We start from the raw sequence: 24722 nt of genomic DNA, 5'->3' as shown, positions 1-24722 counted from the left end.
GCTATTTTTAGAGACAAGGTCTCACTCTGGCTCAGGCTGGTCTCGAACCTGTGAGCTCAGGGAATCCTCCCACCTCAGCCTCCCAACTGGTCAATGTATTTTTTAACTCCTTAGATTATGTGGTATGTATAATAGACATCCAGGATTGAAAAGCATTGACAAAAAGGTTCATGGATTACCGGGCCTCTCCAGACTAGGAGTTGCCATCTCGTCACACTTTGGGGGAATCAACCATCTCTTCACTTGTTAAATAAGACGTTCAGGAATGTAAGAGGCAACAATCTATCATTATTCCTGGTTGGAGTGGTTAAACTACGTCGGTAAGGACAAAATAGGTGGTGACATCCAACCTGTGTTTGGTTCCCCACTACATTCTGAACCGGGGCCAATGAAAGGAGCACCCACTGAGCTAAAGAATTCTGGAGAAGGAAAGAGCTTGAGGAACAGTATGGAAAGGTTGTAATATTGGGCATGAAGATGCCACAGAAAATCTGAGTCCTATCTCCAGAAACTCATGTATTATAAGTAACAAGGTAATTAACACTTCAGAAGTACATTTTCCATGATGGTCAATTATACACTGAGAACTTCCTTTTAAGCTTTGCCCCAAAGGGCCCTAGAACATTCTACCTCTGCAATAGAGGTAGAGAATCAGAAAGCCTTAACTTTAGCTACAACTTTGCCAACAATTAGCTATATATAACTGAGGATGGAAAACCTTTCATTAGTCTCACAGCTAAAGCATATTCTCCGTCAGCTAGCTTTTCCAAATACAGTAAAGAGATTCATACCAGGAATACTTTTATGAGCATATTTTAAGTGTCATCTCACAGCAGAGGATTCTCAAGTGGTCAAACTTCACTGACCTGTACCACAGCTTCATTAAAAGTATTCGGTATTTGGTTTTACCATGCCTTTTGATGTTTTTTTTTTTTTTAATTATTTTGTACATAGATCATAAATACATTTATGCCAATTTCAGTGTGTTGATTATTTGTACAAACTGGAGTGCTCACATCATACTAATGAACATAGCTTTCACCTCATTTACCTCTGATTGGGCCATATCTGACATTAAAAGAACTTAAAAAAAAAAAACTATCTAATTTCTCCATTCTATCCCCTGCTAGGATTTATTATTTATAAAGAATTAAAATGTCTACTATCAAATCCAGCCCTAGTCTATGGATAGAGAGAAAATCATGACCAAGTTCACATAGCTGTTTACATACGGGGCAAAGCACTGAAGATGGACAGTCCTGCCTACCTAACCTGAAAGCCCTCATTCATTCTCCAAAGGTCAGGATCAAGTTATTCAATGAAATAGGATGGAAGGAGATAAGCACAAACAGTAAGAAAGCAAACTTGTGTGATGCCTGTTTGGCTATATAAATGCAGCTGTCACAACATTAAGGGGCAAAAAAAAAAAAAAATGTAGAAATAGTTTTAACTCCATCTCCCGGACACCTTGAAGATCTGTCCTTGGAAATTATGCCAGGATAATTGTGTTACTTCTAACTGAACAGGTGATCACAGATGGGGCAAAGGCAGGACTAGGTATTTGGTTCTTTTTTTTTTGAGACAGAGTCTCATTATGTCACCCACAGTAGAGGGCTGTGGAGTCACAGCTCACAGTGACCTTAAACTCTTGGGCTTAAGCAATTCTCTTCCTTCAGTCTCCCAAGCAGCTGGGACTATAAGCGCCACAACGCCCAGCTATTTTTTTGTTCCAATTGTCATAGGTGTTTAGCTGGCTCGGGCCAGGTTTAAACCTGCCAGCCTGGGTGTATGTGGCTGGTGCCCTACCCACTGAGCTACGGGCACCGCCTAGGTATTTGTTTCTTGAAAATTCTTTTGTGCCTGCCAATCTTAGAAATAAATGCTTTTACTGATCCACTTTTCTCTTTCCATCTAATAAGTACAAAGAAACAAAATAGAGTAAGTGCCCCAGGAAAGTGGGCAAGCAATGGGAATGAGGTGGCAATTCTAATCTTGGTCAAAAAGGGCCAAGTTTATATAATTTTAGTGCTAGAATATCTAATCAAAGGACAGTTGGGACTAAGGAAACCTGACACTTAATTCTGAAACTCTTTAGGTAACCATTCCTAAACTGAGCTTGTTTTTTCAACTGTAAAATGGAATGTAATGTTTTTTCAACCTTAATGTTTCTCAGCAGCTCAGATGAAACACTAAGTAGGTAGAGTAATATGGTACATAATAAGAAGCGCTGTCTAAAGGAGGACAGTAGGAAATATGAGGAAATTTCTAAATTCCATGAAATTTAGATTTTTTTAATACTATGTCAAGGTGTGTTTTGGAGAAATCACTTTCCTATAAATATCATATTAAGTATATACTGGCCAGGCATGGTGACTCACACCTGTAATCCTAGCACTCTGGAAGGCCAAGGCGAGTGGATAACCTGACCTCAGGAGTTCGAGACCAGCTTAAGCAAAAGCGATAAGCCCATCTCTACTAAAAATAGGAAAAATTAGCTGAGTCTTATGGCAGGAGCCAGAAGTCTCAGCTATTCAGGAGTCAAGAGGATCACATGAACTCAGGAGTTTGAGGTTGCTGTGAGCTATGAGGCCATGGCACTCTACTTAGGGCAACAGAGTAAGATTCTGTCTCAAAAGAAGAAGAACAAAGAAGCATATATTAAGGACTGTGTAAAAAGTCCTTAATAAAAGTTAAAAAAAAAAAATGACAAGTATCAGGAAAACACCAAATTAAACAATATTTAACAAGTGTTTTTTATCTTCAAAATTCCTCATAGCTTTGAATACCATGTATACCACGAATCTCTCAGATGAAGTACAAGGTAACAGCAGTGTCACAAACTTACTTCCATGACCATCTTACCCTTTTACATGGACCATCTCAGTGAAGCAGTGTTCCACAGGACATATGTCAGGGAAAAACATTCTCACTACTTTCAACTTTTCCTAGATCCTTACTGTTTGCTTGAATATAAAATCACATGACGTTTGGCTAGAAATTTTTTTGTATAAACATAAATGTGTACTGATACATGTGGTAGCATTTTATAGGTTGTCTATTTTAGCTCTAAAATAACATGCCTATAAATCTGTTAAGACCAGACCACTAGCATATTCTCCTTCCAGAAAGCCATTCTGAGTCCCTCCTCATCAGGACAGAGCATGAACCCTCCAAGTTTCGTAGAAATCAAATACCTGTTCAATGGACAGACGCCCTTCTCTTGCTGATCCAGCCATTTTCTCATCTTTTGGACCAGCCAAAATGAAAAGACGACTTCTGCCATGCTTCATTTTCTTGTTTACCAATACTGAATTCCAAACAAAATTTTACGCCTGATTAATAGAAAAGACCTTTTAAACAAGGAAAGAGGCAGCAACCTGAGATGCAACTGGTAAGAGAAAACTATGGTAAGGTTCTTTGCTAAAATACTGAGAGAAACGGCTACAGAATTTAAGTCTATCACTGTCTATTTTTATAGTTCTTAAGTGAATGTTATAAGAGATCTGTTAGAAAGTGATGAGATTGGCAACAAGTACTACACTGGTTCCTGAATCCTCTCTGAGAGCTGGCAGAAAGGATTACAAGGTTTGGCAAATACACTGTATAGAGCAAGACTGGTCACAGATCTCTGAGCAGCAAGTAATAAATCTGTCTACAGATTAGATCTAGGAGTTCATTTTACAACTCTTTCCTAGATGATATAAGCATGTTTCCCTTCCCATTTGTAAGTCATGGACATGCATCACGGCTTCCGTGATCTCAGAACTACTCTTCTGACCAGCGAAGAAGAGATTAACACTTTCCTCTTGAACTCTCTATCTGCACTGTTTCGCTGACAGTTTCTTGTGGGGAAAGAACAGAAACTTTCTGTGCAAGGCTGTGGAAGCTAGAAGACCAGGAGGATACAGCTCCTTAGAAATTAACAAGCTGACGAGGCGTAACAGCGCATCTATGTGGGACACCGTTTCAGAGTATTTTAAGATCACTCACAGAAATTTGAGAACATTCATAGTTTCTTCTTCCCATGGCTGTGATATCATAAAATTCTAAAGGACTTCAACAAATTCCTGGTGCTTTACCAACTTAAGGTAGCTTACATTTCATAGCACCACTGTCTTGCAAAAATAGCTGAAACAGCCCACCTATCCCTTTATCTGATATGTTCATCTCTTCCTCACTCTTTGGAGAAATATCACTACTTATAAGAAAACTCAGATTCTCCAGAAGGTAATATACATAGTAAACCACACTGTTAAATAACGGTGTTTCTAACAGCTCTTAGAAACTGGCAGGAGACAGGGGCGCACTGCTACCCTAAACTCACCCACCCTCACACATCTTCTAGACAGAGTATCAGTATTAACAGTGAGTTCACAAATAGTGAGGCAGAGGCAAAAGCAAAAGCAACAAGAGTCTGAGTGTGGGCAACAGCGCCTCCATTATTTACCCGTACAAATTCTTCAGTCCCTTTATTATCCCCAACTCAGATCTTAAGTGTAGACTTTTGCTGTGGAGAACTCAGATGTGATGCAGCTACTCTAGTAATTCTTTTCACGGTACTGCATGTCATTAATGGGATGATTTATAATCAATTTAAACTGCACACGGTACTTTAATACAATAAGAAATTTATTACTCCCACTCAGTTGTTCCTGGGGGCTTTGATGTTAAGTCATACATAATTCGAGAAATACCAGGAATCTTCTTAATCTCAGTGACCATCTTTAACACCACCTGTAATAAAAAGAAAAATCACACATAGAAGAACCAGGATCCAATGCATGTGTAACAGTCCTAGAGGGCTTACACTTGCAATTCAGAACTAAAATGTGCTTCTCTTTTCACTGTTGTCCTCCATGTGTATAGAATGGTCTATGACTAATCTTACATAGTGAATTTATTTTCCTCTATAATAGATATTAGTGACTTACACTACTCAAACGTGTGATCCACAAACAAGTGCTAGTTTACAAGTTTAATTTTATTTTATTTTTTGAGACAGAGCCTCAAGCTGTTGCCCTGGGTAGAGTGCCATAGCATCACAGCTCACAGCAACCTCAAACTCCTGGGCTCAAGTGATTCTCCTGCCTCAGCCTCCCAAGCAGCTGGGACTATAGGCACCCACCACAATACCCAGCTATTTTTTTGGTTGCAGCCGTCATGGTTGTTTGGCGGGCCCGGGCTGGATTCGAACCCACCAGCTCAGGTGTATGTGGCTGGCAGCTTAGCTGCTTGAGCCACAGGTGCCGAGCCGAAGTATTATTTTTTTACTAGTCCACCAAAAGTGCTTAAGAACACTTACAGCAGTTTGCCGTTGTGGCAGCATCCAAACACAAATTTTATGTTTTGAAGCCAATGTTTTGCAAATTATCTGTGGCTTAAACATACAACTTCGAGGCCACCAAGTTGGTATGCAAATGCACTGTAATAATCACTGTTAAGTCACAAGAGAAGAAAATGACCTAGTCACTTGAATGGCCAGAGACGTGGTAAATTTAAGCCTAAGGGAAAACAAACTCTAAGCCACATTCCCTAGAATAAAGCAGTGTAGTTCAAACTAACAAAGTCCCATTTTGATTTTCATTTGCTAATATCATAAATAGCTCCTTTGGAACACTCTCGTAGAGTTATAAAAGAAAGGAGAAAGGTGATCAAAAATCAAATTGGTCACCTCTTGGGTGTGGGACACAACTGCAAGAGGGACTCTACCTAACAAATTAACCTAAAATAAATAAAATAGGTATTTGTAGTATACCAGAACACTAGGCAATCCTTGAGTGCCTGGTTATAATGCCATCAAATCTCATCCTTATTTCTAACAAACCCTTCATTCCTAGAGTTTTTTTTCTGGGGAATACTATTTATACAGTAGGGTTTGGCAGGATTAGATGAAATTACGGCTTATAATCAGTTCTCTACACAGCAATCAGACATTTAGAGAGTATATTACATTTAAGGCCTGCTTCAGCTACAGTAAGCCTGCGTTATGAACAGAAAACCAATCCCAGAAATATCAACACTGCACAGCCTATTCCATTTGCCATATTATAAAATCAAAAAAGTACTGAAAATGTACATCAGAAAAGAAATATGTACATGTAATATATAAATTACCTCTACAGGGATCTCATTGCCAGGAGTTGCAGGGATTCCAGTCATGAAATCACTAGTAATAAAGGTTCGAATAACCACAGATCTCTGGCACGAAGGCTGCTTCTGAAGTGGGTCCCGATCAAAATGTAATGGTGTCAAAATCACTGGCATCTGGCTGATTTTCCCAGCATACCCTAGGGAAAGGAACATGTAGAGCCAATCACCACACTATGGAAAAGCACACTAACCAGTCAAGTAAATCCTTCTAGACAATATCTAAAATCACATCCATATACATATAGCCATTCCCACACACTGTAAGTGGACTCAACCACAAATACAAATGATACCATTTCATCGATGTAGTAATGTCATAGAGATGTGCTATCAGCAGAATCAATTCTCATGAATCCTGGTAGTTATATTCTATACTGCAAACAATGATTTAGCAAATACTGACTCATTTTTCCTAGGGAAATATAGGGTTGGTTTCCTCCAAGCCTCTGGTTGCAATATTTTCATCATTAAATCAATACATCAAGACATAACCTTATTTTATGCGCATGTCTATTTAAAGACACCTTGCTTAGTATTTACCTTAGATGAATCACTATGAACTCAAGACCAATAGTACTGTAACTCACACCTGAATATACCTTATCTCACAGATTTTCTCCAAAAGGTAGAGCACAGCTTTCTTGTGCTGGGGAAGTCAGCACTTCAGCACTATGTTTGAGGGTCATAAATTTAAATAGCAAAATCATCAACAAAAGGCATAAAAATGCAAGAAATATGATACCAGGTACATCATGGAAGGACACTTGTTTACAGTACAAGAGAACAAACAAGGCAGAGTGTCATTTTGTTCAACTTCATCTGAGGACAGTTAAATCCCAGCAACTCAAATTTTTTGCTACTCTGCACATTTCCACAAATGGCCACAAAGGTGAATAAATCTTATTTAGAAGGCAACATTATAGAACCATGCATGGAATTAAATAACAAAAACAAAAGCATCTCAAAAACCAAAAGTCACATCTTCCTACTAGAAATATTAATGCCAAGCTCCCAAGCTGCATCCCACAGCATGCAGTGATTAAAAAAAAAAAAAAAAAAAAAAAACAAGCAACTTACCGGACTCCCTGAGAATATTATGGGCCTCAAAATCAGCTTGGCGTAAAGTACTGAGCACTCCTGTTGTCAAGAAAGTGGGAGTGACATCTGTAGGGGGTTCTTTAACGGGTGGACCAAACACATAGACAACTCTAGAAGGAAAGGGGTAAAAATTATAAAGAAAATACATTTTAGAATGAGAAGCAAGAAATATAGGATGATGACATCATTTCCATCTTTACATTTAATTCTAGGCCCTTCTCCTGCCCACTTGAACTCCCCAAATGAGTAGAATAGGATGTAAGATTACAGGAAGGCCTGTAATCTTTGAAGACCTTCCTCAAAGTGCATTCTCTGTAATACCAGTACCTTAGAATACCTGAATATACATGTGATTATTACAACTTTTTTTCACCTTATGTATTGGATTGAAGAATTTCCCCCCAAATTCAAGTCTACCCAGAATATATGGGTGGAACAAGAGCTTTGCAGATATAATCAAGTTAAAATAAAATTATACTGGATTAGGGGTGAGCTCTGACTCAATGATTGATGTTCTTCCTAGAATAGGAAAATCCGGAAATAGACACACATAACAGACATGCATGTGAACATGAAGACGAGACTGGAGTTATACTGTCACAAGCCAAGGATTACCAGCAGCCACCAGATACTAAAGAACCAAAGAAGGATCCTCCCTTACAGCCTTGAGAGAGAACATGGCCCGCCCAACATCCTGATTTAAGATTTCTGGCCTCCTGAACTATAAAGAATATATTGCTCATTACTTTTTCTCCTCTTTAAGAAATAGTGATCCTAGAGAGAAATTCTCATTTACAATTTACGAAAAACCACTGGAATGGGCCTTGGTATTCTACTACTGCCTTCCTAAACAAATAACTCGCCACTACTCTGAGGAAATGTATGTTTGAAAGGCGTGATGTTACAGTGGTAATCAGACAATTATAATCCTCCCCTGGTTTGAAGGAATGTGTTTTACAACCTTCACACCCAGAAAACAGGAAGGAGGCAGGCAGAGACATACATGCCAGCTAGCTACCTCTTGCTACTCCAACTTCAGCCAGTAGACAAGTGTCCCTTTTCTTTAGCCCCTGTCTTCGCAGAGAAAATAACTCTCCCCTAGTGACTATCATGGTGAAGTTTAATAAAGATTTTTTCCCCTTAATATGTAATTGGGAGTAAAATACACAAAAGAAAACACCATTCAGAGCAAAACCAATATTGCTTCCTTTTCAATGTACTATACCAGAAGGCTTTTGTGTCATGTATAGAAAGTACACCACATCTCTTCTAAATGATACAGTCTGGCTCAGCGCCCATAGCTCAGTGGTAGGACACTGGCCATATACAGGGCTGGCAAGTTCAAACCTGGTCTGGGCCTGCTAAACAGGGGGATGACAGCTACAATGACAACTACAACAACAATAACAAAAAAGTAGCCAGGCATTATGGCAGGAACTGCCAGGTAGTCCCAGCTACTTGGAGGCTGAGGCAAGAGAATCGCTTAAGCCCAAGAGTTAGAGGTTGCTGTGAGCTGTGACACTACAGCACTCTACTGAGGGTGACATACTGAGACTCTGTATGAACCTGCTCTTTTTACCTTCTCATTTCGTATTTATAGGAACGATCACAACAGTGTACAGGACAGACAGGTGGCCATTCACACTGCCTAGAACAGTAAAATAAGATTAGTTCCTTCCTGTACAAAGATTTCTTCATCCAAATTAGAGGGAAAAATGGCTTTAATGGAAAAATATTTTTTTAATTCCAATTCCTAAATAGTATCTGACAAAAAAAACTCTACAAGTCCACCAAGATTCTTTTAAGGGACTGCAAGGTCCATATTTAAAAATTTAGTTTTTTGTTTGCTGGTTGTTAGGCCTTTTCCTTTCTTCTTTTTTGAGGAGTGAAGTAGGGCTAAGGAAGGAGAGAGTAATGGGGGCAAAACAGAAATCAGCAATAAAGGGTAAAGTTTAAACAAGAGCGAGTGCCCTTTGGCAAAAGAAAAAAGAGAGCTAAAACAAAGAATACTGTGAAATGAAAAATACATTAATTATATAGTAACAGCAGTGGAGTTAGACTTAGGAAAAGGAAATTTTCTATGTAACATATAGTTTATTTTGGAATTAGCATTCCTCAAATGATGAACTATGAAAGATTGTTCTAAACAAGATAATCATCTCCATTCAAAATATGCAATTAGAAGTTACCGTTATGTAAGATATAAATAGTGGCTTTTGTCCAATATATTAAACTTGCTCCTGTATTTGAGGGCCTTCAGTTCATCTCAGTAAGCCTTTCGTGGGGGTGTTGCCATTAGTAAAAATTTGGCTTCCCTGTGACTCCTTATGTCTAACTATACAGACTCTGCTACTATACAGACTCTGCTAGGTTAACACTTAACAGGTAGCTTTCTAATTTCTGTAGCAATCAAGTAAAATGAAGCCTCAAGTAATTCTTTTTGGTTAACTAACATCCAAAAAGGATAAACAACTATGAAATAAGAACAATTAGCAGTCTGGCACAAAACAAGTGAGACTTTTGAGCTGTATATGGGACAATGCAATTGAGTACTAGAAATATAGAATCAATTTGAATCAATTGTTGATGGAGCCAACATAAGCAATTAATTTGCAAATCAAAGAAAAATTAAATCTAAAAGTACAAATTATATGTATATATATATATATACACACACACACATATTTTCTTTTCTTTTCTTTTTTTTTTTTGAGACAGAGTCTCAGTCTGTCACAGTGGATACAGGGCCATGGGAAATAGCTCACAGCAACCGCAAACTCTTGAGCTCCAGTGATCCTGTTACCTCAGCCTCCTGAGTAGTTGGAACTACAGACACCCACTACAACATCCAGCTAGTTTTTCTTTTTTTAATAGACATGAGGGTCTTACTCAGGCTGATCTAGAGCTCTTGAGCTCAGGCTATCCACCCACCTCGGCCTCCCAGAGGGCCAGGATTATAGGCATGAGTCACCAGGCCTGGCACAAATCATACATTTTAATGCAGCTAATTTAATGGTATCTGGCATATGCCAATTCCATTTCTTTGATTTTTCTTGTGATTACTATTAAGTGTTAACCAAGTCTCTATTTGTAATTCTATACCTGTCCATATTTTTTTCAATCCTTCTGGAAAAAAACATGTTACCATAAAACCAAGAACTAGTATAAGCTGCTAATTTGGAGGGCATGTTTTACAGCTGCTTTTAATATTTTACAATAAAATAAAAATACTCTATTTCTCCTTAAACAATTTGTTAAAAACAGATGATTCCATTAAATGTGCTTAACTTATGCACATATTTGAACTACAAAGAGGTGACTAATACAGACTAGTTATAAATTTTATAATGAGTATTTTGTGAATAAAGGTACATTTAGCTACAATTTCCCATTTTCCCCTATGTATGGCAACTTTAGGGACAACTTTTAGGATACCCTGAATAAATACAGCCAGTCACTCCTACCTACTATGACCTGCTACATCTACACTCCGGTCTTGTCATCAATACAAAAGACCTTAAGAAACACATCTTCTTCCATTTACTCACACCCCTGCCCTGCATCCCACAGAACATACCGGTTAATGTTGTGACACATGCGAGGTATAAGCCTTGCAAGGAAAATAAGAGACTCCCAGTCAGGTTCATCTTTAGCGGAAATTCCACACACATAACTGTAGGAACGACAGTCACCCTGAAAATACAAATACAATTGGTAATTTTTAATAGTTTTATACAATTCAAAAGATGTGCTGAAAAATACTTTGCACGTGGCGATGCAATGTGGGCTTTAAAAAAAGAAAACAAGAACATATTATTTGGGGTGGTGCCTGTGGCTCAGCGAGTAGGATGCCAGCCCCATATACGATGGGTTCGAACCCAACCCTGGCCAAACTGCAATAAAAAAACAGCTGGGCGTTGTGGCGGGAGGCTGAGGCAAGAGAATTGCAAATTAAATTCTATCCCTAATTGGTTCACAAAGCACTGCGGTAATTTCAAGAATGCATTCAATATATGTCAAATGTCTATTTGGATTACATGTACCTGCCCAAATCTTTGATAAGAAGCATATTTAATCTAAAAGACAAGATCTGCCCCTATTTCCTATGTGAATAAGAATTCTTAAGTAGGAGACAAACAACTCATAAACATTTACTTATCAATTTGTTTATGAGCTTAGGCCAGGCGCGGTGGCTCACACCTATAATCCCAGCACCCTGAGAGGCCAAGGCTGGTGAATTGTTTGAACTCAGGAGTTCGAGACCAACCTAAGCAAGAGTGAGACCCCGTCTCTAAAAATAGCTGGGCATTGTGGCAGGCGCCTGTAGTCCCAGCTACTTGGGAGGCTGAGGCAAGAGAATTGCTTGAACCCAAGAGTTTGAGGTTGCTGTGAGCTGTGACACCACAGCACTAACATAGTGAAACTCTGTCTCAAAAAAAAAAAAAAAAAAGAAAGAAAGAAAGAAAGAACTCATCTAAGAAATTACACTACTTGAAACATCTATTGAACTCATCTAAGAAATTAAACTACTTGAAACATCTATTTATCTATAACACTAGTATCTATACCACTTCTCTAAAAAGGAAAGTAGAGAACTATTCCAACTCAATTCCCAGTCCAGCAGAAGTTAGCATACAAGGTAGCAGTTCTCCATCACAGATCTACTTAGGGCTACAAAAACTGTGGAGAATTAACCTGTGTATACCTCTATTTTTATATAGGAGGGTTAATATCTGCCTAAAAATATCATAGCAAATTTCACAGTAAATTTGTACTACAAATCAGAAAACCTATAAACCACTGAAAGAAAATTATTTCTACAATTCTAGGAAAGATTATTTCAATAGTGATTTTAAAACAATATAAGCAGCTTTACTCCCTTTTTTAAAAGGGGGATAAAGACGGGAAAATAGCTTTTTAGCACTTCCAGAAACTAAAATATTTTAGCTCAATTTAAAAGTAACAATGAATTTTAACATTTATGAATCTGACAATGAATTTCTGACATTTACACTGTCAGATTCGTGTGTATATATATAATAAATGTCTATTAAGTTTTGAATAATCACTAAAACGGTATTAATTTCTTTCTACACAATTCTATAAGAGGATATTATTAACACATTAACCCAATAAATAGCCCAATTATCATTTGGAACTAAATTACTGACACTTTTCCTACTTTTCTTTTAACCACAAACTCTAAACAGAAACCCTCTCCCGTATACTCCCAAGCTTCTGTTCTCCTAGGAACTCATTTGAGAATCATATAAATAAAGGAAAAATTAACAAAAATAATTTTAGAAATTGGGTGGCACCTGTGGCTCAGTGAGTAGGGCACCGGCCCCATATACCAAGGGTGGTGAGTTCAAACCCAGACCTCACAAAAAAAATAGCCAGGCGTTGAGGCGGGCGCCTGTAGTCCCAGCTACTCGGGAGGCTGAGGCAAGAGAATCGCCTAAACCCAGGAGTTGGAGGTTGCTGTGAGCCGTGTGACACCATGGCACTCTACCAAGGGTGATAAAGTGAGACTCTGTCTCTAAAAATAATAATAATAGTAATTTTAGAAATAGCATTTTTAAGTTGAGAATTGCATTATTCTCACATGCTTTTATAACTAGATAGAAAAGCAAAATAATAAACACAAAAAAACATTAGCTGTACATCATCACAATTAAGAAAGAGAGAGACGGCATGTTGAAAGGCAGACAACACTCCTAGGGAATAAACGAGCTGAGAACAAGACCTAAAGGAGGCACGGCACCCACAGCTCAGTGGGGAGGGCGCCGGCCACAGACACCGGGGCTGGCAGGTTCGAGACACCCAGGCCTGTCAAACAATAATGACAACTACAACAAAAAAATAGCTGTGCCTGTAGTCCCAGCTACTTGGGAAGGTGAGGCAAGAGAATCGCTTAATCCCAAGAGTTTGAGGTTGCTGTGAACTGTGACACCACAGCACCCTACTGAAGGCAACAGTGAGAATGTCTCAAAAAAAAGAAAAAGAAAAGACCAAAAGGAGTAATACATTCATCTGAGGCCTTCCTGCAGCTAAAGAGTTCTAAAGCCACAGTATACTTCACACACAGGATAAATGACGACATGACCTCTTGATACCTGCCCACAAGGCAGAAGCCAGCCAGCCAATGGTTCTTCTAATTTTTACTTTCAGTTAGCACTGACAGATGTTCCAAAACTACAAAATCTCAGCCCAAAAATGTAGTTCTGACAACTGTTAACTCCATTTATACTCTACAGAATATTGCTTTTTTACTTTTCTAAACTCAGTACATATACTTTCATATTTCACTTGCGTAATTCCTATTTCAACACTGGTGAAAAGAGCAAACTTAGAAAATTATGACAAAGTTCAATAAATTCACACAACTCACCTGTACACCTACAGTTTTAATTGGCAGCAAAAAGGCATTCAGTGAATGCAGACTTGTAATTTGCATCAGTTTCTCCTGATCCTCTTCTGTCGTGCAGGCTTTGACCCTTTGTAAGAGGGTATGTGGCTAAGGAAACCAATAAGACATTTTTTCAAGTTTCAGGAAACAAGGTTTTCACTCTTTTAGTACTAACTCACGTATCAACACTTAAACATTTATAGCAGATCATATTTGGTTTCCCCTTTACTTGTATTATGCCAAAAATTCATTCCTGAGGGCTAAGGCTATGGACAAGTTAAATGTCAGGTTTTTAAAATGTGATTAGATTTATCTACAAGGCTCTAATTCCCTGTCACCAGCAAGTTAGACACCATACCTGAGTCAAATGTTACCGCTAATATTTGCCACTATAAAGTCATGTTTGTGACTTACATGGCAGTTAACTGTAGTTAATTTTTTTCTCTGGAGTACTCTGAAGTCTTACATTTACTATTCCTTTCAGTATAATAGTCTTTCCTTTGTGGGTAATGGATCTTTTCCCTCCATCTGCTTTGTCTTTAGCAGTCAGTAAATTTCATTGAGATACACAGATTTCCTATTCATTTATCCTGCTTATGATGTATTAATGTTTCCTGAATCTAAAGCATGGTATCTTTCACCAGAGGGGAGGAATTAATATATTTTTGTCTATTATCTCTTGGACATAGATTAGCACTGATCTTGTCATTCTATTTTAACCTCCTCTATTCTTATTTTATGATTTGTACTGATTTCTACATAATTTCTAAACATCCATCTTTTGAGTTCACTAATTCTCTTTATCTGCTTTTAATTTCAGTAATTATTTGTTTCTAGAACTTAAGATTCATTTTCAAATCTACCCATTTTTAGTAGTCTCTTATGCCCCATTCTTATCATCAATGGCAACTTTTATTTCTAATTACTTTATGTATTGTTGATTCCAGTATCTCAAGTCTTTGACTCTCGTTCATGGTACCTTATTTCTATATGTGTCTTGTATCTTTTTTTGTAAGCTTGTATTTGTTAGAATTCTATCTATGGAAATTCTTTGACACCTGGTTAAAGATATTCCAAAGAGAATATGGAGACATTACCAGTCAAGGTCCACTTTAAATTCTTAGCTTGCAGTTTTTAGACCACAAAGATTACCTAAATTAAGGTTTCAAATCTATAGAAACACTTGGGAGAATTTTCCATTCATCTTCAACTTGGAACTATAGTGTTGCTCAGAGTGAAGACCTCTGATCCAGTTCCCAGCCGTCTGGACCCAAACACGGTATGAATGGAACTGTTAAAACCAAAGTCCTAGACCACATGGGATTAATAGCTGCCTTCACTCTGGCTTCTTTAAATGATGCAACTAATACATTCCCAACTCAAAGGATTTCCTTTACCTTCTTGCAATACATATGAAAGAGTGTTTTAAAATACATTATTCTAGCATTTTTAGGGATTCAGAATACCCAGTCTCATATGGCTAGAAAGAGAATCTGCATCCAAGAATCTCTCTACAATACTCTCTTCACAGTCATTTCATAAGTTTTATTAATGTGAATTTTCAAATAATGAAATTCATTATAAATGTTAGACTACAAGAACCCATTTAATTCCTTATAATTAGTTGTGTCAAATTATTACCTTTTTAACACTTGCAGAAAAATCAGCTACTATTTTCAAAATATTATTTGTTTCAGGAAAGTCCTTACAGATATAAGGTTCTTCAGCACATATTACTCTGATTGCCAGGCCAGGACCTAAAGAAGAAAAATAGTATTTAATATAAATATTATATTTAATATAAAAATACCACTATTTTCAAAATATAAAATCTTGTTTTTTTTTCGTTGAGACAGAGTCTCACTTTGTCTCCCTCGGTAGACTGCCATGGCATCATAACTCACAGCAACCTCAAACTTTTGGGCTAAAGCAATTCTCTTGCCTCAACCTCCCAAGTAGCCAAGACTATAAGGCGCCCACCACAACGCCCAGCTATTTTTAGAGACGAGGTCTCGCTCTGGTTCAGGATGGTCTTGAACTCCTGAACTCAAGCAATCAACCTGCCCTGGCTTCCCAGAGTGCTAGGATTACAGGCATAAGCCACCGCGCCCAGCCTACAAAACATAAAATCTTTCCAGAATTAAAATCCACCTGCTATTAAGTTCTTTAAAGTATTTAATTTCAAATGTAGCTATTAGTGTCCCATTCAACTCATTTTTTAGAATACTTAAGTTTTCTCCATATCAATGATTTCTTTTTTTTTTTTTGTAGAGGCAGAGTCTCACTTTATGGCCCTCGGTAGAGTGCCGTGGCATCACACGGCTCACAGCAACCTCCAACTCTTGGGCTTATGTGATTCTCTTGCCTCAGCCTCCCGAGCAGCTGGGACTCATATTAATGATTTCTATAGCCTTTTTTTATAGTTGCTGTATTAAGTATCACAAAACTCTCTAGTAAATAATCTGTACTTCCTAATATATGTACCAATCTATTTAAAAATTTTTATTAACAGTCTAGGCATGATGACACATGCCTGTAATTCCACACCTTTGATAGATCAAGGAGAATTACTTGAGGCCAGGAAGACCAGTTGTGCAATACAACAAGACCCAACTCCACAAAAAATAAAATGAAATTGGCCAGCTGTGATGGCTCAGGCCTATGGTAACTCAGCTACCTGGGAGGTGAAGAGGAGGATCACTTGAACCCACGAGTTTAAAGGTGCAGTGAGCTATGACTGACTATGCCACTGCACTCCAGCCTGGGTGACAGAGGAAGACCCTGTCTCTAAAAAAGGAAATGTACAAAAATTTACATAAAAGTTAACAGGGCATAATGAACTACCTTACAGCCATCATCCAGCTTCAACTATCAAAATAATTTTAAGAACAGTAGTATGTTGCTAATATATTTCAAATAATGAGTGTTTAATTCCAAAAAATGTGAACTTCTATTTCCATTTTAAAGATATTTAAAATTTGACAAAAACAAAGGTACACATGAATCTAATATAAATTGCATTCTGTTGCTTTACTACCATGGAAAAGACATCACTTGAGATGCCTGTTAAAGCAAGACCTTAGCCACGTCTGTTACTCATTTCTAGAAAAGTGTATTTAAGATAAGCAGTTATTTAACAAAGTAAAACCCCTTTGCCTATAAAATCTTACAGAACATAAAACACAACATATTCAATATAGACTTTAAAATTATTGAGTCTAGGCTCGGCGCCTGTAGCACAGTGGTTATGGTGCCAGCCACATACACCGAGGCTGGTGGGTTCAAACCTAGCCCAGGCCAGCTAAACAACAATAACAACGGCAACAAAAAATTGCTGGGCCTTGTGGCAGGTGCCTGTGGTCCCAGCTACTTGGGAGGCTGCGGCAAGAGAATCGCATAAGCCCAAAAGTTTGAGGTTGCTGTGAGCTATGACACTAGAGCACTCTACCAAGGGCGACATAGTGAGACTCTGTATTAAAAAAAAAAAAAAAAAAAAGGGTGGCACCTGTGGCTCAGTGAGTAGGGCGCCAGCCCCATATGCCAAAGGTAATAGGTTCAAACCCAGCCCAGGCTGAACTGCAACCAAAAAATAGCCGGGCATTGTGGCGGGCGCCTGTAGTCCCAGCTGCTCAGGAGGCTGAGGCAGGAGAATCCCGAAAGCCCAAGAGCTGGAGGTTGCTGTTTGAGTCCTGTGACATGATGGCACTCTACCAAAAGCAGTAAAGTGAGACTCTGTCTCTACAAAACAAACAAACAAACAAAAAATATATATATATACACAGAGAGAGAGAGAGAGAGAGAGTCTAGCTGAAATAATGACCAAGAACACAAGTTAAAACTAAAGATCTAAGCCGGGCGCGGTGGCTCACGCCTGTAATCCCAGCACTGTGGGAGGCTGAGGAGGGAGGATTGCTTGAGCTCAGGAGTTCGAGGCTTGTCTGAGCAAGAGTGAGACCCCGACTCATGAAAAAAAATGGAAAAACCCAGCCGGGCGCCGCGGCGAGCGCCTGTAATCCCAGCGGCTTCGGAGGCTGAGGCAGCAGGATGCCCACAGCCAGAGTCTGAGGTTGCAGTGAGCTACGATGCCATTGCCCTCTGCTCAGGGCATAGGGTAGAACTCTGTCTCGACAAAAAAAAAAAAAAAAAAACTAAAGATCTAGGTTTGATAACAAGTGCTAATCACCACATAGGCAATATAAGAGTATAAACTCTAAAATAAAGATTACTGGGAGGGGATTGGCATACAGTGGCTCATGCCTGTAATCCCAGCACTCTGGGAAACAGAGGCAAGAAACAGGGTGAGGCCAAGAGTTCAAGATCAACTTAAGAAAGAGGGAGACCTACAAAAAAAAAATCAGAACAAGGGCAGCATCTGTGGCTCAAAGCAGTAGGGCACCAGCCCCATATGGTGGAGGTGGCGGGTTCAAACCCAACCCTGGCCAAAAAACTGTAAAAAACAAAACAAAACAAAACAAAAAACAGAACAATTAGGAGGCATAGAGGCTCATATTTGTTGTCTCAGCTGGTCAGGAGGATCAGGTAGGAGGATCACTTGAGCCCAAGAGTTTGAGGTTGCATGGAGCTAAGATGATGATACTGTAACTTTACCTGGGGATGACAGAGCCAGACTCTTGTCTAAAAAAAAAAGATTGCTGGGGTTGTAATCCTCGCTTCACACTTTCTAATTGCACACAATTGCACAACATTTGGCAAAATAGTCTCCCTGTCCCTAAGTTTCTTGATCCGTAAAACAGGACAACAGTGATTCCTATTGTGATGATTAAATAAGACAGTAAGTTGAAAGTATCAGCTGAGTACTGAATATACAACATATACTTAAGAAATGTTAGATATTACAATATTTATAAATTTAGTTAGCTCATTCTTCCAAAATCATCACCTAATCTCAATTTAGAGGGATTAAAAACTGAGCCACCAGTGCTCGCTTCAGCAGCACATATAATAAAATTGGAACGATACAGAGAAGATGATGGATGACACACAAATTTGTGAAGCATTCAATATTTTTGGAACTCCAACCAGCTTCTCTTCTGCAGAGGAATTTAGCAGGGACAGAAAAAATTCCTGCAAAGTTCTTCTGTTCCCAATCACAGGCAGGGCTGGAACTGAGTGAACACCCCCAGACTCCATCAAGCGCCCGAGGTTGTCATGCCACACCACACCCTGCTAGACAGAGGCAGAGCACAGCAGCCTGGCTGAGCAGAAATAGATTTCCTTGTGATTCAGGAAGGTGCAAACCCCTGGAATATCTGTTCACTACAGGAAACTGGTTCACAGCCCTGGGGGCTATCAGTGACTGGGTGTGACAGAGGTGCAAGGTGGGGAAGGAGGCATCAACCTTCCCAGACTGATCTATTTGCAGGGTGGGTCCTCCTAACTCCACGGAGCACCAGAGCAAGCCATTATGTGAGTAGTCACCAGACCCCTGGGATCCAGTTGCCAGAGACCTTCTAAACTCTCCTACCTGAGACAGGTGCAGACTGAGACAACTGATTTGTACCTTTTAAACTGAGCCAATCGCCCAAGAACTATTCAGGTGGTGCCCTGGGAGTGTGCTTGTAGGAAGGTTTGATTTTACTTTTCCAATTGTTGCCTGTGGGGGGTGGGGTGACTTAATTGCTGGTATTTCTCCACAGCTGAGACTTCAACCCAGAGTAACTGTTTCACTAGGGTCGGACAGAGACCAGCTGAAAACAAGACAGACCACTTAGCCCCACCAAAACAAACAGGTCCCCAGTTTCTCAGGCCATAACACTGTACGGGTCCTCAACAAAAATCCAGGGAAAAAATCAAACGGTATAAAACAATCATGGGGCAGAATCAGAGAAAAAACTCTGGTAACATGAATAACCAGAATAGATCAACCCCCCCCAAGGAAAGATAAGGCAGACGTAACTGAAGATCCCATTCATAAACAACTGGCCGAGATGTCAAAAATCAAATTCAGAATTTGGATTGCAAACAAAATTAACAGAATGGAAGAAAATTTGGAATTAGAAATTTGAGGAGCAATTCAAAAGTCGAAATTAGAAATTCGAGGAGAAATTCAAAAGTTGTCTCAAGAATTTAACGAACTTAATTAAAGAAAAAACGACCAAAGACTTTGACGTAATGAAGCAAGAATTTGTAGCCCCCAAAGATCTGAAAAATGCACTTGAATCCCTCAGTAACAGAGTGGAGCAAGCAGAAGAAAGGATTTCTGACACTGAGGACACAGCCTTTGAAGGCTCCCAAACTCTCAAAGAGGAAGAGAAATGGAGAGCAAAAACGGATCATTCTCTCAGAGAGCTCTGGGATAATTCTAAGAAAGCTAATATCCACCTCATTGGAATCCCTGAAATTGATGAAGTGGCCTCATAAGGCACAGAGGACCTTCTTGTCTCCATGAAATTATGAAAGAGAATTTTCCAGACATACCAAGAGATTTTGAAATTCTAATAGCAGACAGTTTCAGAACCCCAGCACGACTTAATCCGAATAAGACAACCCAGGCATATCATAATTAACTTCACTAAAGTTAATATGAATGAGAAAATTCTCAAAGCAGCCAGATGTAAGAAATCCATTACCTACAAAGGGAAGAATATTAGAATGACTGCAGATCTCTCTGCTGAAACTTTTCAAGCCAGAAGAGGGTGGTCATCCACAATTAATCTCCTAAAGCAAAATAACTTTCAACCCTGGATCTAAACTGAGTTTCATTTATGATGAAGAAATAAAATACTTTAATGACATTCATACGTTGAACAAATTTGCCATAACCGAACCAGCTCTTCAGGATATTCTCAGACCTATCTTCCATGACTAGCACAATCCTCTACCCCAAAAGCAAAGTCACTCAGAAACTTTTGATCAAACTCCAACTTCCACAGTCGCAAAAGGATTAAAAATGTCCACAGGACTTTCGAACAACTCGATATCCAAAATTTTACCAGACTTATCTATATTCTCCATTAATGTGAATGGTTTAACTGTCCTCTAATGAGGAACAGGTTGGCTGACTGGATACAAAAACTCAGACCAGATATTTGCTGCATAGAAGAATCACATCTTACATTAAAAGATAAATATAGACTCAGGGTGAAAGGATGGTCATCCACATTTCAGGCAAATAGTAATCAGAAAAAAACAGGTGTTGCAATTGTATTTGCAGATACAACAGGCTTTAAACCAACAAAAGTAAGGAAGGATAAGAATGGTCACTTCACATTTGTTAAGGGTAATACTCAATATGATGAGATTACAATTATTAATATCTATGCACCCAACCAGAATGCACCTCAATTTATAAGAGAAACTCTAACAGACAAAAGCAACTTGATTTCCTCCAACTCCCTAATACATGGAGATTTCGACATTCCTTTGGCAGTGTTGGATGGATCCCCCAATAAGAAGCTCAGCAAAGAAATTTTAGATTTAAACGTAACCATCCAACATTTGGACTTAGCAGACATCTACAGAACATTTCATCCCAACGAAACTGAATACACATACTTCTCATAAGCCCACAGAACATACTCCAAAATCGATCACATCTTAGGTCACAAGTCTAACCTCAGTAAATTGAAAGAACAGAAATTATTCTATGCATCTTCTCGGACAATCATGGAATAAAAGTTGAACTCAGTAACAACAGGAATCTGCATACTCATTCAAAAACATGGAAGTTAAATAACCTCATGCTGAATGATAGTTGGTCAGAGATGAGATTAAGAAGCAAATTGCCAAATTTCTGGAACAAAACGACAATGGAGACACGAATTATCAGAACCTCTGGGATATAGCAAAGGCAGTCCTAAGAGGGAAATTTATAGCACTGCAAGCCTTCCTCAAGAGAACGGAAAGAGAGGAAGTTAACAACTTAATGGGACATCTCAAGCAACTGGAAAAGGAAGAACATTCCAACCCCAAACCCAGTAGAAGAAAAGAAATAACCAAAATTAGAGCAGAATTAAATGAAATTGAAAATAAAGATTATACAACAGATCAATAACTCAAAAAGTTGGTTCTTTGAAAAGGTCAATAAAATAGATAAACCTTTGGCTAACATAACCAGGAAAAAAAGAGTAAAATCTCTAATCTCATCAATCAGAAACAACAAAGACGAAATAACAACAGACTCCTCAGAAATTAAAAAAATCCTTAATGAATATTACAAGAAACTTTATTCTCAGAAATATGAAAATCTGAAGGAAATTGACCAATACTTGGAAGCACGTCACCTTTCAAGACTTAGCCAGAATCAAGTGGAAATGTTGAACAGGCCCATATCAAGTTCTAAAATAGCATCAACCATACAAAATCTCCCTAAAAAGAAAAGCCTAGGACCAGATGGCTTTACCTCAGAATTCTACCAAACCTTTAAAGAGGAACTAGTACCTATATTACTAAACCTCTTCCAAAATATAGAAAAAGAAGGAAGACTACCCAACATGTTCTATGAAGCAAACATCACCCTGATCCCCAAACCAGGAAAAGACCCAACAAGAACAGCAAATTATACACCGTATCCCTAATGAATATAGATGCAAAAATATTCAACAGGATCCTAACAAACAGAATCCAGCAATACATCATACAAATTATACATCATGCCCAGGTCGGTTTTATCCCAGGGTCTCAAGGTTGGTTCAATATACATAAATCTGTAGTATAGCTCAGCACATAAACAATTTAAAAACCAAAGACCATACAATTTTCTCAATTGATGCAGAAAAAGCTTTTGATAATATCCAGCATCCCTTCATGATCAGAACACTTAAGAAAATTGGTATAAAAGAGACATTTCTTAAACGGACAGAGGCCATCTACAGCAAACCCACAGCCAATATGGTATTGAATGGAGTTAAATTGAAATCATTTCCACTCAGATCAGGAACCAGACAAGGCTGGCCATTGTCTCCACTGCTCTTTATCATTGTAATGGAAGTTTTAGCCACCACAATTAGGGAAGAAAAGGCAATCAAGGGTATCCATATAGGGTCAGAAGAGATCAAACTTTCACTCTTCTCAGATGATATGATTGTACATCTGGAAAACACGAGGTATTCTACTACAAAACTCTTAGAAGTGATCAAGGAATACAGCAATGTCTCAGGCTACAAAATCAACACCCATAAATCTGTAGCCTTTATATATACCAACAATAGCCAAGCCGAAAAAACAGTCAAGGACTTTATTCCTTTCACAGTAGTGCCAAAGAAGATGAAATATTTGGGAGTATACCTAACAAAGGACATGAAAGATCTCTACAAAGAGAACTATGAAACTTTAAAAAAGAAATAGCTGAAAATGTCAACAAATGGAAAAACATACCATGTTCATGGCTGGGAAGAATCAACTTTTTTAAAATGTCTATACTACCCAAAGCAATATATAATGCTAATGCAATTCCTGTTAAAGCTCCATTGACATTCTGTAAAGATGTTGAAAAAATAATACTTCGTTTTATATGAAATCAGAAAAAAACCTCGAATAGCCAAGACATTAATCAGCAATAAAAACAAAGCAGGAGGAATCACAATACCAGACCTCAGACTGTACTATTAATCAATAGTGATCAAAACAGCATGGTACTGGCACAAAAACAGAGAAGTAGATGTCTGGAACAGAATAGAGAACCAAGAGATGAATCCAGCTACTTACCGTTATTTGATCTTTGACAAGCCAATTAAAAACATTCAGTGGGGAAAAGATTCCCTCTTTAACAAATGGTGCTGGGTGAACTGGCTGGCAACTTGTAGAAGATTGAAACTGGACCCACACCTTTCACCATTAATTAAGATAGACTCTCAATGGATAAAAGATTTAAACTTAAGACATGAAACTATAAAAATACTCGAAGAAAGTGCATGGAAAACTCTAGAAGGAATCGGCCTGAGTATTTTATGCGGAGGACTCCCCAGGCAATTAAAGCAGTATCAAAAATACACTACTGGGACCTGATCAAACAAAAAAGCTTCTACACAGCCAAGAACATAGTAAGTAAAGCAAGCAGACAGCCCTCAGAATGGGAGAAAATATTTGTAGGTTATACCTCCGATAAAGGACTAATGACCAGAATCCAGAGAACTCAAACGTATTAGCAAGAAAAGAACACATGATCCCATCTCAGGGTGGGCAAGGGACTTGAAGAGAAACTTCTCTAAGGAAGACAGACAGACGATCTACAAACACATGAAAAAAAGTTCATCATACTTAATCATCAGAGAAATGCAGATCAAAAGTACTTTGAGATATCACCTAACCCCAATAAAAGTAGCCCACATAACAAAATCCCCAAACCAGAGATTTTGGTGTGGATGTGGAGAAAAGGGCACACTTCTACACTGCTGGTGGGAATGCACAATAATAGGTTCCTTCTGGAAGGATGTTTGGAGAATACTTAGAGTCCTAAAAATAGATCTACAATTTGATCTTATAATTCCTTTACTAGGTTTATACCCAGAAGACTTCTTTATACCCAGAAGACTAATTACAACATAACAAAGACATCTGTACCAGAATATTTACTGTACCCCAAATCATAATTGCTAAGTCATGGAAGAAGCCCAAGTGCCCAGTGACCCACAAATGAACTAGCAAATTGTGGTACATGTATACTATGGAATATTATGCAGCCTTAAAGAAAGATGGAGACTTTACCTCTTTCATGTTTATATGGATGGAGCTGGAACATATTCTTCTTAGCAAAGTATTTCAAGAATGGAAGAAAAAGTATCCAATGTACTCAGCCCTACCATGAACCTAATTTATAGGTTTCACATGAAGGCTATAACCCAACTATAGCACAAGACTACGGGGAAAGGGCCAAGGAAGGGGAAGGGAGGTGGGAGGTCAGGGTGGCGGGAGGGTAATGGGTGGGGCCACACTTACAGTGCATCTTAGAATGGGTACAGGCGAAACTTACTAAATGCAGAATACAAATGTCTACATACAATAACTAAGAAAATGCCATGAAGGCTACGTTGAACAGTTTGATGAGAATATTTCAGATTGTATATGAAACCAGCACATTGTACCCCTTGATTGCAGTAATGTACAC

At 38.5% G+C, this 24722-nt stretch overlaps 1 protein-coding gene and 1 pseudogene across 1 annotated transcript in view; one reads left to right on the top strand and one right to left on the bottom strand.

The window, feature by feature from the left end:
- Positions 1 to 4611: 4611 nt before the first annotated feature.
- Positions 4612 to 24722, bottom strand: part of GMPS (guanine monophosphate synthase) — a 62067-nt gene continuing 41956 nt past the window's right edge. The window contains exons 11-16 of the mRNA XM_053598889.1: positions 15299 to 15414; positions 13640 to 13765; positions 10826 to 10941; positions 7228 to 7358; positions 6115 to 6287; positions 4612 to 4734 (exon numbers count right to left, since the gene is read on the bottom strand). Coding sequence (XP_053454864.1) covers positions 4633 to 4734; positions 6115 to 6287; positions 7228 to 7358; positions 10826 to 10941; positions 13640 to 13765; positions 15299 to 15414 — 764 coding nt within the window. The 3' untranslated portion in view covers positions 4612 to 4632. The remainder of the gene's footprint in view (positions 4735 to 6114; positions 6288 to 7227; positions 7359 to 10825; positions 10942 to 13639; positions 13766 to 15298; positions 15415 to 24722) is intronic.
- LOC128592958 (uncharacterized) lies at positions 18596 to 18686 on the top strand (annotated as a pseudogene).

The sequence above is a fragment of the Nycticebus coucang genome, chromosome 8 (assembly GCF_027406575.1).
Source record: "Nycticebus coucang isolate mNycCou1 chromosome 8, mNycCou1.pri, whole genome shotgun sequence".
Lineage (NCBI taxonomy): Eukaryota > Metazoa > Chordata > Mammalia > Primates > Lorisidae > Nycticebus > Nycticebus coucang.
The sequence above is the reverse complement of the archived record's forward strand: the minus strand, read 5'-3'. Positions and strand labels throughout refer to the sequence as shown.